General features: G+C 52.2%; 1 protein-coding gene across 1 annotated transcript in view; it reads left to right on the top strand.

The window, feature by feature from the left end:
* The window catches only part of CUX2 (cut like homeobox 2), a 316937-nt gene that overhangs the window by 257517 nt on the left and 44710 nt on the right, over positions 1 to 14710 (top strand). Inside the window, exons 5-9 of the mRNA XM_026449647.1 lie at positions 3400 to 3534; positions 5741 to 5864; positions 7629 to 7705; positions 8755 to 8821; positions 10197 to 10245. Of these exons, the coding sequence (XP_026305432.1) occupies positions 3400 to 3534; positions 5741 to 5864; positions 7629 to 7705; positions 8755 to 8821; positions 10197 to 10245 (452 nt within the window). The remainder of the gene's footprint in view (positions 1 to 3399; positions 3535 to 5740; positions 5865 to 7628; positions 7706 to 8754; positions 8822 to 10196; positions 10246 to 14710) is intronic.

A 14710-nucleotide genomic window follows, 5' to 3' on the forward strand; every position in this document is an offset into this window, starting at 1 on the left:
GGTTGCTACATTTATGGTGAGGCACAGAGAGGTACAGTCACTTTCCAAAGTCACACAGCAATCCCAAGAAGCAAGTATAGATTAGCAGACTCCAGGGATATCTAACCTTGAGGTCCACGCTCTTAATCTCTCTGCTTCCCAGCAGAGAGCAAGGGCCAAGCAGATGCTGGCAGAAAAATCTGCGGGAGGGGCCAGGCATGATAACTCACGCCTGTAATCCCAGCACTTTGGGAGGCCAAGGCAGGCAGATCAACTGAGTTCGAGACCAGCCTGACCAACATGGTGAAACCCCAACTCTATTAAAAATACAAAAATTTGGCCGGGCGCAGTAGCTCATGCGTGTAATCCCGGCACTTTCAGAGGCCAAGGTGGGTGGATCACCTGAGGTCAGGAGTTCAAGACCAGCCTGGCCAACATGGTGAAACCCCATCTCTACCAAAAATATAAAAATTAGCTGGGTGTGATGGCGCGCATCTGTAATCCCAGCTACTCAGGAGGCTGAAGCAGGAGAGTCGCTTGAACCCAGGAGGCAGAGGTTGCAGTGAGCCAAAATCATGCCACTGCACTCCAGCCTGGGCAACAGCGCAAGACTCCATCTCAAAAAAAATAAATAAATACAAAAATTACCCAGGTGTGGTGGCACACACCTGGAATCCCAGTTCCTCGGGAGGCTGAGTCAGGAGAATAGCTTGAACACGGGAGGCAGAGATTGCAGTGAGCTGAGATCACACCGCTGCACTCCAGCCTGGGCAAACAGAGCCAGACTCTGTCTCCAAAAAAGAAAAAAGGAAAAAAGAAAATTCTGGGGGAGGGACCAGGAAGAGACAGGGCTTCCATGCATTAGAAAGAACTGAACCAGACTAGGCCCCTTGGTCTATGTCCAGGACCCTGGCTTTCCTGGGTGCCGTGGACACCATCTGCACCTGCTAGGGCTGGCAAGAGCAGGCACTAGGACAGGAGGCCTTTGTGGTATCAAAGCAAGAGACCCAGGTTCGAGTCTCACATCTACCCTTCAGCAAGTCACCTGGTTTCTCTGAGCCTCAGTTTCCTCATCTGTGAAAATGCACTGGATCCAAGCCAGCCTCCAGGGGATGCCGTGAGGATGCTGGGAAGCCAGTCCCGTGCATGGGCTTTGTAGCCTGGAAGGTGCCAACACACCTCTGAGATGATCCACGTTTCTTAGTCCCTGCCCTAGATCGGGACTTGGGGAAAGAGTCCTGGAAGAAGTGAGGCAGGACTCCAGAGTATAAGGAAGCAGATGTACTTGCAGCGTGAAGGGCTGGGAGAGGGAACCGAACTCCAGGCAGAAGGACCTGTGCGTTCCTCACCTTTGAGTGATTGGGGAATTGGTGGACATCTTACATCGAGATGTGTGTTTTGCCCCCCGAAAAAGCTGTTAACCAACAACGTGTGTCACAAATGATGGTGTCACCAGGTCCACTGAGAAGCACACCAAGAATTACATGGGCGAGGATGTTGGTGCAAAATAGGAATACAGGGAGCGGGGAGGCTGGGAGAGCTCGTGAAGAGGTGGGGCGGCCGCCTGGGAGCATCTAGACCCCCACACAGCCTACGGAAGTGCTGGATGAGGCCATGGGGGAGTCGTCACTCCAAAGTCAGCCCTCAGAGCAGTCCCGCCTCGGTATCCCCGCTGCACACAGGCACGTAGGTGGAGGCCATGAGAAGGTTGGCCTCAGAGCGACGGTCTCAGAGCAGCAGCCAGATCCTTGCTCAGTGCCCCTCGCTGTAGTTGGAGGTCTGCAAGGCACAGTTTCAAAGTGCCACAGATGGCATCATAAAATCAAGAAAATGCAATGAAGCCAGGGCAACATGGTGAGAGCTGTGTCTACAAAAAAATACAAAAAAATACAAAAATTAGCTGGGCATGGTGGTGTACACCCTTGATCCCAGCTACTCGGGAGGCTGAGGCAGGATCACTTGAACAGACTCTCACTCTGTTGCTGAGGCTGTGGTATAGTGATGCAATCTCTGCAGCCTCGACCTCCCAGGCTCAAGTGATCCTCCCACCTCAGCCTCCTGGGTAACTGGGACTACAAGCATGTGCCACCATGCCCAGCTAATTTTTTTTTTTTTTTTTTTTTTTTTGTGGTGGCGCCTTTCTCTGTTCCCCGGGGTGGAGTGCAGTGGCACCATCTTGGCTCACTGCAACCTCTGCCTCCGGGTTCAAGTGATTCTCCTGCTTCAGCCTCCCGAGTAACTGAGATTACAGGGGCCCACCACCATACCCAGCTAATTTTTGTATTTTTAGTAGCAACGGGGTTTCACCATATTGGTCAGGTTGGTCTCGAACTCCTGACCTCAGGTGATCTACCCGCCACGGCCTCCCAAAGTGCTGGGATTACAGGTATGAGCCACTGAGCCCAGACTGGTTTTTTTTTTTCTTCTTCTTCTTCTTTTTTTTTTAAGACGGAGTCTCGCTCTGTCGCCCAGGCTAGAGTGCAGTGGCCGGATCTCAGCTCACTGCAAGCTCCGCCTGCCGGGTTGACGCCATTCTCCTGCCTCAGCCTTCCGAGTAGCTGGGACTACAGGCACCCACCACCTCACCCGGCTAGTTCTTTGTATTTTTTAGTAGAGACGGGGTTTCACCGTATTAGCCAGGATGGTCTCGATCTCCTGACCTCGTGATCCGCCCGTCTCGGCCTCCCAAAGTGCTGGGATTACAGGCTTGAGCCACTGCGCCTGGCCGCCCAGACTATTTTTTAAATTTTTTTGCAGAGCCTAGATTTTGTCATGCTGCCCAGGCTGGTCTTGAACTGCTGGGTTCAAGTGAGCCTCCCACCTCGGCCTCCCAAATTGCTGGGATTACAGGCGTTAGCCACTGCACTCAGCCAACCTTTTTTTTGAGACGGAGTCTTGCTCTATCACCCAGGCTGGAGGACAGTGGCGTGATCTCAGCTTACTGCAATCTCCACCTCCCAGGTTCAAGCGATTCTCCTGCTTCAGCTTCCGGAGTAGCTGGGACTACAAGCATGAGTCACCACGCCTGGCTAATTTTTTTGTGTTTTAGCAGAGACAGGGTTTCACCATGTTGGTCAGGCTGGTCTCGAACTCCTGACCTCAAATGATCCACCCACCTTAGCCTCCCTAAGTGCTAGGATTACAGGCATGAGCCACCGCACCCGGCCTGGCCAACTATTATTATTGTTAGTATTATTCCCAGCCGGACAGGACACCCACACCCTGGAGAGAGCAGATGCTGCCCTAAATAAGTGCCTGGACGAGCCTGCTCCCTCGTAGAGCAGAAAGTCCATGCTATTTCCTGTAAGCCAGCAGGGCGACTCCAGTGGCTCCTGTGGGGCCTGCCAGGCCCTGCAGCCACAGTCCAGGTGTCCCCATCCATCAGGCCCTCATCATCCCTGTCTTTCTCTCCCTGCACAGACCCCGTGCCTGTGTTTGAGGCGGCGCGCGGCCTAGACGACAGACTGCAGCCCCCCAGCTTTGACCCCAGCGGGCAGCCCCAGCGAGACCTCCACACTTCGTGGAAGAGGAACCCCGAGCTCCTCAGCCCCAAAGGTACTGATAAGGCCTTCTCAGCGCATCTACAATAAACAACCAGGCTGCAGATCTTCAGAGCCAAACTCGGCCAGCCTTGTTGGGGGGTGGCTGGGGCAGGGAACTGGGCAGGTGAAGGCCTTTGGTAACCGTCTAATTCCTGGGTGTATATTGAGCCTGGCACTGGAAACGCAGTTGGGAGTAAAAGAGAAAAATCCTGCCCTTGTGGTAATGATCTTCTGGAAAGGGAGACTGTCAGTGAACAAATTAGTAAGACATATAGTGTGGCAGGTGGAGAGAGAAGTCAAGAGACCCGTTCAGGTTCCCACCCTCCATGGCCAGCCCCAAAGCACCCTCTGCCCCTGTGATGAATTCAGCACCAAAAGCACCCACCAAGCCCTGGGATGAGCCCCCACAGGGCCTGCCAGGGCGGACGTGATGCAGGTGAGGCCAGTGATGGCTGAGCGTCCACATGTGCGCCCCCCACAGCAGGGAGGGGAAAATAGTCTGGCAGTCCTTCACTAAGTAAAACACAGGCTCACCACATGACCCGGAAGCACCACAGCTAGGTGTGGACCCCAGAGAACTGAAAACACGGGCTCAAAACAGTGTACACAAATGTACATGGCAGCGTTACTTATAACAGCAAAAGCAGAAACAACTCAAGTGGCTTTCAACAGCTGAATGGACAAACAAAATATCCATAGAGTGGAATGTTACTCGGCCATGAAAAGGAAGGAAGCACTGATCCATGCTATAACATGGATGAACTTTGAAAACATGGTGCTGGCCAGGTGTGGTGGCTCACGCCTGTAATCCCAGCACTTTGGGAGGCCGAGGCGGGTGGATCACAAAGTCAGGAGTTCGAGACCAGCCTGACCAACATGGTGAAACCCCGTCTCTACTAAAAATACAAAAATTTGCCTGGTGTGGTGGCTCACACCTGTAATCCCAGCTACTTGGGAGGCTTAGGCAGGAGAATCGCCTGAAACTGGGAGGTGAGGGTTGCAGTGAGCCAAGATTGCACCACTGCACTCCAGCCTGGGCGACAGAGCAAGACTCCGTCTCAAAAAATAGATAAATGAAAAGAAAACATAGTACTGAGTGGAAGGTGCCAGACAGGGAAGGGCACATAATGTACGATTCTGTTGGTGTGAAATGTCAAAAGAGGCAAATCCGTAGAGACAGAAAGGAGATTGGTTGAGTTGTTTAATGGGTACGAGGGGTTTCCTTTTGGGGCAGTGACAGTGTTCTGAAACTAGTGGTGATGGCTTCACAAAATTGTGAATATACTAAATGTCATTGTAAAATGGTGCTTAAAATAGTGAATTTTGGCCGACCGCGTTGGCTCACACCTGTAATCCCAGCACTTTGGGAGGCCAAGATGGGCAGATCACTTGAGGTCAAGAGCTCAAGACCAGCCTGAACAACATGGTAAAACCCCATCTCTGCTAAACATACAAAACTTTGTCGAGCATGGTGGCGGGCACATATAATCCAGGTACTCGGGAGACTGAGGCACGAGAATTGCTTGAACCCAGGAGGCAGAGGTTGCAGTGAGCTGAGATCACGCCACTGCACTTGCAGTCCAGCCTGGGCAACAGAGTGAGACTCCGTCTCAAAAAAAAAAAAAGTGAGTTTTATGTGATGTATACTTTACCACAATTTTAAAAGTATAATAAAGCAGGCCCGGCCGGGCGCGGTGGCTCAAGCCTGTAATCCCAGCACTTTGGGAGGCCGAGATGGGCGGATCACGAGGTCAGGAGATCGAGACCATCCTGGCTAACACCGTGAAACCCCGTCTCTACTAAAAAAATACAAAAAAAACTAGCCGGGCGAGGTGGCGGGCGCCTGTAATCCCAGCTACTCGGGAGGCTGAGGCAGGAGAATGGCGTCAACCCGGCAGGCGGAGCTTGCAGTGAGCTGAGATCCGGCCACTGCACTCCAGCCTGGGCCACAGAGCGAGACTCCGTCTCAAAAAAAAAAAGCAGGCCCCGGAGGTATGAGCAGGCAAAAGAAGCTCTGCGTGTACTGACACTGGTGTCACAGTGGAAATGACCTGTGTGCTGAGGACATGGGGCCCATAGGCCCCACAGCTGCACTCTCTCCAAGGCCCGAGTTTGGGAAATTGATCGCCATCGGTGATCGATCCAGTTTACAGAAAGCCGCTCTGGCTGTCACGGTGCTCTCTTGGCAACGGGGGTTTTCCCTCTTTTTCTCCCTGCAGAGCAGAGAGAGGGGACGTCGCCTGCCGGGCCCACGCTGACCGAGGGAAGCCGCCTCCCAGGCATTCCCGGGAAAGCCCTCCTGACAGAAACCTTGCTGCAGAGAAATGAGGCGGAAAAACAAAAGTGAGGAAGGGAGGGTGGTTGGGAGGGAGGAAGGAACGGGCAGGTCTCCTGCTGCCCTACCTGGCTGGGTCATGGACAGGGAAAGTCTCCTGCCAGAATCCAGATGCAGGCTGGAGACCAGGATGAGGAAGGGCCGAAGGCTTTGGACTCCAGCTGGGTCTGGGTTCAAGCTCCACTGCAGGAACTCAGTGGCCAGCCCTGGGCAAGTCACACATCCCCTTAGCCCCCATTTCCCCCCCCCCGGTAAATGAGGCTAAGGGTGGTCCATTCCTCAGCATTCTCTAGAGAAACAGAACTGGTTGGATTTTTTTAATGATTAAGACATGTACTTCTAGGACTTAGCTTATGCAGTTATGGGAACTGCCAGGTACAAAATTGGTAGAGCAGGAGTTGGTGCTGCAATATTTTAAAATTTTATTTTACAATAATTAGACTGTTTTAGAGACGGGATCTTGCTCTGTCACTCAGGCTGGAGTGCAATGGCACAATTACAGCCCACTGCAGTCTGTAATCCCGGCACTTTGGGAAGCCAAGGTAGGAGGATTGCTTGAGGCCAAGAGTTCAAGACCAGCCTGGGCTACAGAGCTGGAGTGCAGGGTGCAATCTTGGCTCACTGCAACCTCCGCCTTCCGGGTTTAAGCAATTATCCTGCCTCAGCCTCCCGAGTAGCTGGTATTACAGGTGTGCACTACCACACCTGGCTAATTTTTGTATTTTTAGCAGAGACAGGATTTCACCATGTTGGCCAGGATAGTCTCAAAATCCTGACCTCAAGAGATCCTCCCGCCTTGGCCTCCCAAAGTGTTGGGATTACAGGTGTGAGTCCCTGTGCCCAGCCACACAAAAAAATTTATGTATATATATACATTATATATATATAAATATATATTTTTTTTAATTAGCCAAGCATGGTGGCATGCACCTATAGTCCCAGCTACATGTAAGGCGGAGGCAGAGCAGAGGATCACTTGAGCCCAGGTGGTTGAGGCTGTAGTGAGCTATGATTGCACCACTGCACTCCAGCCTGGGAAACGGAGCAAGAACCTATCTTTAAAAAAAAGAAAATGGGCCGGGCGCAGTGGCTCATGCCTGTAATCCCAGCACTTTGGGAGGCTGAGGTAGGCGGATCACTTGAGGTCGGCAGTTTGAGACCAGCCTGACCAACGTGGTGAAACCCTGTCTCTACTAAATTACAAAAATTAAGCTGTGTGTGGTGGTGCATGCCTGCAATCTCAGGTATGCAGGAGGCTTAGGTGGGAGAATTGCTCGAACCTGAGAGGCGGAGGTTGCAGTGAGCCGAGATCGGGTCACTGCACTCCAGCCTGGGCGACAGAGGGAGACTCCATCTCAAAAAAAAAGAAAACAGAGGAAATGGCACTCCCCCAGGACCGTATCAGTAATTCACAATATTGAGGAACTACTGGGGGCTGGGCACACCAATGAGCATGCTTCACAGCACCCCCTGAGGCAGACCCTATCAGAAACCCCATTTTAAAAATAAGGAAACTGAGGACCGGAGAGGTTGCTTGCTACTGTAAATTTTTGCCCCTAAAAATCCTGGCAGAACCATGACAGGGCCCACATAGGCAGTGGAGCAGCAGGACAGCCAGGTGCCTGAATGTCGTGTCTAAGGACTTGCAGAAAGACAGAGGTGCAGGTTACAGGGAGTGGGCAAGGGGTAGGAAGCAAGATGGGGCTTGACTCGGGGGCCCCAGGCAAGGCCTGTCCCTACAGCCAGCACAAGCAGGCCTCGTCTCTTCGCAGGGGCCTTCAAGAAGTACAGATCACTTTGGCGGCCAGACTGGGGGAGGCAGAGGAGAAAATCAAAGTCCTACATTCAGGTATGTGTCAGCACCATGTGGCCCAGAGAGAGGACTGGGAGGGGACGGTAATGCTGTCAACGAGGGGTCATGGCTTGGGGTCTGCCACATCCGGGTGTTTTAGAATCAAGAGGGCAAAATGGGAATTTGGGAAGAATAATCTTACCCAGTGGGGGTCCAAGCCTCTGTGTCCCAGAGGCTACATTGCTGTGGAAAGAGGATTTGAGACAGAGTTAATTCAGGTGGTGGCCAAGTGTGGTGGCTCACACTTGTAATCCCGGCACTTTGGGAGGCTGAAGTGGGAAGACTGCTTGAGCCCCAGAGTTCGAGACTGGCCTGGGCAACATGGCAAGACCCTGTCTCTAATTAATTAATTAATTTAATACAACCCCTGCAGGGGCCAAAACACTGCCAAGCCGCTGACTTAGGGGAGGTATTGGGGAGGGGTGAGGTCTGGGGCCAACTGGAGGAATGAGGCCTCATCTAAAGAGACAGCCACTGCTTAGCACCAGCTGGGCGCTGCCATATGGTCCCCTGTGGCCAGGCCCTTCCATTTGCCCAGAGAAATTAGAAATCTGGAGTTGTACCCAAAACACTCATTCATTGTAACACATGAATCTGTTCATTGTGTGGATCTTCCCTGTCCTCCGGCCTGCCAGGTTGGAACCGCAGGGTGGTTGAGCACATGGATGGACGGCCCTGCCCAGGTCCTGAAGTGATTTAAGGGTGTTGGGGGGCTTATACCCCAGGTCATGGGGCAGACAGCACCACGCCTCCACCCCTCAACCCTGGCCTCAGTCCCCTGAGCTTCTAGGCCCATGGAGAGTACCTCATCCGCCCTGCACTGCCCACCCCAGCCACGGCACGTCCTTCTCACCAGCCTGAGCCCCTCTAGGGTCAGGAAACTCATTGCCTGTCACCAATTCTGACTGAGAGGAAGGTCTCCCTCTCTACCCGAGCTCTCATTCTGCCTGCTGGGCTTCATAGAGGGAGTGGGCTCCACCTCCCTGGGAGACCCAGCCCCTTCCCACTTGGAGGTGGGGCCTTACCCTGCCTCTGCTTTCTCCCAGCGCTAAAGGCTACGCAGGCAGAGCTGCTAGAGCTGCGGCGGAAATACGACGAGGAGGCGGCATCCAAGTAAGTGAGCCCTGCTGAGGTGTACCTCCTCCCTCGGACCCTCCCAGTCAGGCCTCCTTCTTCGGACCCTCCAGTACTTGCCTCCGCCTTCTGATCCTCCAGGACTTACATCCTCCCTCTGTCCCTCCAGACATGCCTCTTCCCTCTGACCTTTCAGACATGCCTCCTCTTTCTGACTCTTCTCCTTCCTCTGACTCTCTGCTGGAGGCCCCCATTTCATTAAGCACCTCTGCTCCTCACCCCCAAAGGCACACTGCTGTCATTTGCTATGCCACTTGCACACCACAGCCATAAATAATGTTCTGGGACCTGGGCCGAGCAAGGGGCTGCTTGGTGGGGGCCTGCCCCTTTGCCCTGGCCCCCTGGGACTGTCCCCGCTCCCCAGCTCCACACTCCAATCCTCAGGGCTGAGAGGCATTCACCTAAATTACTCTGGACTCAAGCGTTTATTTAGGCTTTAAGAAATCATTCCTTCCGCAAACACTTATTGAGCACCTACTGTTTATCCAGTGCTGTTCTGCGTCCTTGGAGGAAACATGAGAACATGACCCTGTCCTCAGTCAAGGAGAGGAGACAAAAACTGATGTGCAGTGATACATTTGTTCATTCACACATATTGAGCACTTTCTGTATGCCCAGCACTGTTCTTGGCACATGGCAAATGCTACAAAGGGAAGAACTGGGGACAGGAAAAGAGAATGACAAGAAGGAGTGGGTCCTTTTTCCAGGGTAGTCAGGGAGAACTCCCTGGAGGAGGTGGCTTTCAGAATGAAGAGAAGACCATGTGAAGAAAGCAGGGAAGGGTGCTCCAGGCAGCAGGAACGGCTTGAGCCAAGGAAGGCCCTAAGCATGCATGAAGCACGTGTGTGGCCTTGAGTCACCAAGTGCTCCCCACATGCCCCCCGCGTCTCCCATCCCCTGCTAACAGAGGGGACACCTCTCCCAAGCCCCTCCATACTGGCAGTCTGGAGGGGGCTGGGCAGCGCAATAAACAAGTGACCACTGGGGACAGTGCAGGGCGGCCTCCCAGGAGAACACTGTGATCAGGGTTTTAAAGCCGAGCGAGGGCCGTTTTCTTGAGGAAGGGCATTCCAGGCACCACCAGGACAAAGGCCTGGAGGTGGAGTTCAGAGCGGGCCCCTGGGGGAGCGGGGAGGCCAGACTGCCTGGAACAGGTGCAGTGCTGACGCCCTACTCCCTTTTCCTCACAGCCTAGGCTCTTTTCTCCCCAGCCCAATTTCTCTCCTGTAGCAAGGCTGGAAGGGAGTGCCTTTAGCCCTCCCCTGGGCTCAGGCAGGGGCTGGGGGTGTCAGGAGGGGCGGAGGCCCGGAGCCCGCTGGAAGCCCTTCCTCAGGGCCTCATCTTTGTGTCTCAGGGCAGATGAAGTCGGCCTGATCATGACCAACCTGGAGAAAGCTAATCAGGTGAGGAGGCGCAGTTCCCGCCCGCCCGTGGGTGCCAAAGGTTCCCTCTGCCTGGGGTGGGGGTCTCGGGCCAGACAAGGAGGAAGGGACGGAGCTTCGTCAATGTTTATTCAACTGTGGGTCCTGTGCATGCCAAGTGAGGGAGCCAGGAGGAGTCTGGGCCCCAGGCCCTGCCCTCTCCGAGCTCCCAGGGAGGGCCCGGGGTGGGGGTTGGGATAGGGAATGCAGACAGACACACTTGGAAATAGAGTGCTCCAAGCAGCAACGGGCAGGAAGGGGCCCCTGACCCAGACTGCAGGAGTCCAGGAAGACATCCGAGAGGAAAGGATGTGGAGCTAAGGCCCAAAGAATGAATGACAGCGTATCTAGGCACGGATTCTAAGTGAGGCTCCTGCATCCTGCCTTCCTCCAGCTCAGAGGTGCTGCCATCTGGTGGGCAGAGTCAAGCAGGACTTTAAAAGAAGGGCGACCACAGCCAGGGGGTTCCAGCCCAGAGTCTTGCGTGTCCACCACATCTGTCCCCCAGCTCCCTGCAGTGCCACCAGCCAGAGACATGGCCAGGAGAGGCCAGCAGGGCCTCGAGCCCTCTGTCCCTAGGCCCATCTTCCTGTCTGTGGGGCGGGAGAAGATACCCCCCTGCCCCAGGCCTGCGGGCCCTCAGGGAAGGTCACCTTCCCCAGGGGCAGTTACGAGGGGCCTCTTGGAAGACACTTTGCAGCTGGGTTTCAGAGTCCTGATGCTGTTCCCTGAGGGAGGGCAGCCAGGTAGAAGGCTCAGCAGGGGCAGAGGCCGGAGGTGTGGCTCTGTGGGCACAGGGTGGGGGCGCTCCCTCCTGCAGAGGAGACTTGGATAAAAGGGTTGATTCTATGTCCCTGGGAAGCCACCAGAAGGTGCAGGCCTGGGCTGGAAGTGCTGAGACTCTGTGAGCCCCTACCCCTATAGAAGCAGTGTCCCCTAGGAGGGTCAGGAAGGCCAAAGACAGGGCCAGGTCACAGTGGTGGTGGTGACCGCAGTGGCTTCCCTGGGCTTAGGTCCAGCATATTTTTCTGAAATGACCCTTAAGTGAGCCCCATTTTGTATAGGCTACATAGCCTTTTTAGTGTGATTTTTTGAATAGTTAATGCATTCATGTAGTTCAGAACTCAAGAAGCTACACAAGGGCCTGTCTTGGAAAGTCCAGCTCTCCTCCCAGTTCTCCCCTACAGCAGCCTCTCTTACCAGCCCCTGGGTTCTCCTTCCAGAGATAGTCAATCCATTCACAAGCCCACGAATATATCTTTTTTCGGGGGGCAAGGGGGACAGGGTCATACTCTGTCGCCCAGGCTGGAGTGCAGTGGCACAATCACGGCTCACTGTAGCCTTGACCTCCCCGGCTCAGGTGATCCTCCCACCTCAGCCTCCCGGGTAGCCAGTTATCTGGGAACAGAGGCTTGCACCACCATGCTGTGCTAATTTTTTGTATTTTTTTGTAGAGACAAGGGTTTACCATGTTGCCCAGAATATATCTATTTTAACCAGTGCCCCCTTTTTGTTGAGACAGGATATCACTTTGTCATCCAGGCTAGAGTGCATTGCTGCGATCACAGCTCACTGCAGCCTCAACCTCTGGGGCTCAAGCAATCCTTCTGCCTCAGCCCCCCAAGTAGCTGGGACTACAGGTACGCACCACCACACCCGGCTAATTTGTATATGTTTCGTAGAGATACGGTTTTGCCATGTTGTGCAGGCTGATCTCAAACTCTTGAGCTCAAGCAGTCCACCCTCCTCGGCCTCCCAAAGCACTGGGATTAGAGGTGTGAGCCACTGTGCCCAGCCACCCCTTTTAAAAACAAAATAATAATATACTATGTATACCATTGTGAACCTTACTTTTTCCCTGTCTGTGTCTTTGAGCTCCTTCCATATCAGTATAAAAAGCAGCTCCTCCTCTGTTTTACAGCTATGTGGTGTTCCTCGGCAGAGTGCCCCATCGTCTAACCCAGGGGAGGGCAAACTTTCTGTAAAGAGAGAGTGAATATTTTCAGCTGTGCAATCCATACAGTCTCTGACACAGATTTTCAACTTTGCCATTATAGCATGAAAGTATAGACAATATGTAAGTGAATGAGCATGGCTGTATTCCAATAAAACTTTATAAGAACAGGCAAGGCTGCGCACAATGGCTCATGCCTCTACTCCCAACACTTTGGGAGGCCAAGGTGGGATGATCACTTGAGCCCAGGAGTTTGAAACCAGCCTGGGAAACATAGGGAGACCCCATATCTACAAAAAATTTAAAAATTAGCCAGGCGTGGTGGTGTACGCCTGTAGTCCTAGCCACTCAGGAGGCTGAGATGGGAGGATCACCTGAGCCTAGGGAGATGGAGGCTGCAATGAGCTATGATCATGCTACTGCATTCCAGCCTGGATGACAGAGTGAGACCCTATCTCAAAAAAATAAATAAATAAATAATAAAATAAACGATCTTATAGTACTTGGAATAGGAAGCATAGGAAGCATTTCTCATAATGTTTCTCCTAAGTCCAAAACTAAAACCCACATATTATAGAGACGTATGGAGAAGAAAATAAATGTCACTATATTAGGTTTTTAATCTCTATATTTATTAGTACTATTTTAATGAGGATGCTGGGGTACAGCAGATCCATATCATTACTCACAGGATAATAACCACACCAGTTTGCCCCGATTCTTACTCCTGGGGTGAGAAAAAGAGAACCAGCTGTCATCTCACATGTGCTTGAGTTTGTACTCTAGGCGAGGACTGCCCCAATTCTGAATCTAGGTGGTCACCTAGGGACCTTCTGAGAGAGGGAGGGAAAGAATCTACCTCCCAAGTGTCATGTGGACAGAGACAAGGACCCTGGCTTTTAGCCTTTGGAATGGAAACACATCTCTTGACGGGAAGATAAGACTAGTAACTTTTTTATTTTTATTTTTATTTTTATTTTTATTTTTGAGACGGAGTCTGGCTCTGTGGCCCAGGCTGGAGTGCAGTGGCGTGATCTTGGCTCACTGCAAGCTCCACCTCCCGGGTTCACGCCATTCTCCTGCCTCAGCCTCCTGTGTAGCTGGGACTACAGGCGCCCGCCACCGTACCCGGCTAATTTTTTGTATTTTTAGTAGAGACAGGGTTTCACCGTGTTAGCCAGGATGGCCTCGATCTCCTGACCTTGTGATCCTCCCGTCTCGGCCTCCCAAAGTGCTGGGATTATAGGCGTGAGCCACCACGCCTGGCCACAACTAGTAACTTTTTTTGTTTTTCTTTTCCAAGAGACAGGGTCCAGCTCTGTCACCCAGACCGGAGTGCTGTGGCAAGATCATAGCTCACTGCAGCCTCAAACTCCTGGGCTCAGGGGATCCTCCCAAGTAGCAAGGACTACAGGTTCACACCACCACACCCATGATTTTTTCTTCTTGTTGTTGTCGTCGAGATGGGGTCTTGCTCTGTTGCCCAAGCTGGTCTCAAACTCATGGCCTCAAGCAATCCTCTCACAGTGCTGGAATTACAGGCATGAGCCACCATGCCTAGCCCCAACTAATTGCTTTAAAACCCAGCTTTACTGTTCAGGGTCTGTCTCCATGGTATGGGTCTCACCCACCCGTGATGTCTAAACACATAAACCTCCAGGGAAGGAAACCTCTGGGGTTCTCAGTAGCTGATCAGCCATGAGTTGAATTTCCAAGGCTTGTCCTTTAGTCTAGATCTCAACTTTCAATCAGATATGCTCAGAGAGCCCAAACTATACAGAAAGATAAAAGTACTTCCTTTACAGTCCCACATACCAGGAAACTCTTCCTAAAACAAAATTGAACCATTTCTGGAACAAGGCAAGATACGTATAAATAAATAATAAATTCATATGTGAACATGAATGTGTGTGGGTCTCAGTATGCATACATTGGGCATAGCATCCTGATTGTCAAGGTCAGTATAGAGTTAAACATAATCACTATGACCTGCATTACCAGCCAAAGGTAAAAATACAGCCACAGCTCTTTCAATTCTCTAAGTAATAGCTCCAGTAATATACCCTCATGATGTTAACAAAGTTAGCCAATTATTGATGCATTTATATGTGCCAGGCACCAAGCGAAGATGTCTACCAAATTGCATTTGGCCAAACCACTTCATTTGCAGAACAACCCTATGAGATAGTTGCCTTTAAATCCCCATTTTATTAATAGGGAAACTGAGGCTGGGGAGATGAATCCTCTTGCCTAAGATCACATAACCAGAAAGCTGCAAAGTCAGGATGTAAGCCCAGATTTCTCTCCAAAGCCACAAGGTTAAATGTATTAGCATTTGGGTGCTTCCTTCCAGGTAGAAATTTTTGAAGAGTTGAGATCTACCAGCTGGGTGTGGTGGCTCATGCCTGTAATCCCAGCACTTTTGGCAGGCTGAGGTGGATGGATTGCTTGAGCCCAGGAGTTAGAGACTGGCCTGGCCAACATGGAAAAACC

This window comes from Piliocolobus tephrosceles, chromosome 10 (genome assembly GCF_002776525.5).
Source record: "Piliocolobus tephrosceles isolate RC106 chromosome 10, ASM277652v3, whole genome shotgun sequence".
NCBI classification, from domain to species: Eukaryota; Metazoa; Chordata; class Mammalia; order Primates; family Cercopithecidae; genus Piliocolobus; species Piliocolobus tephrosceles.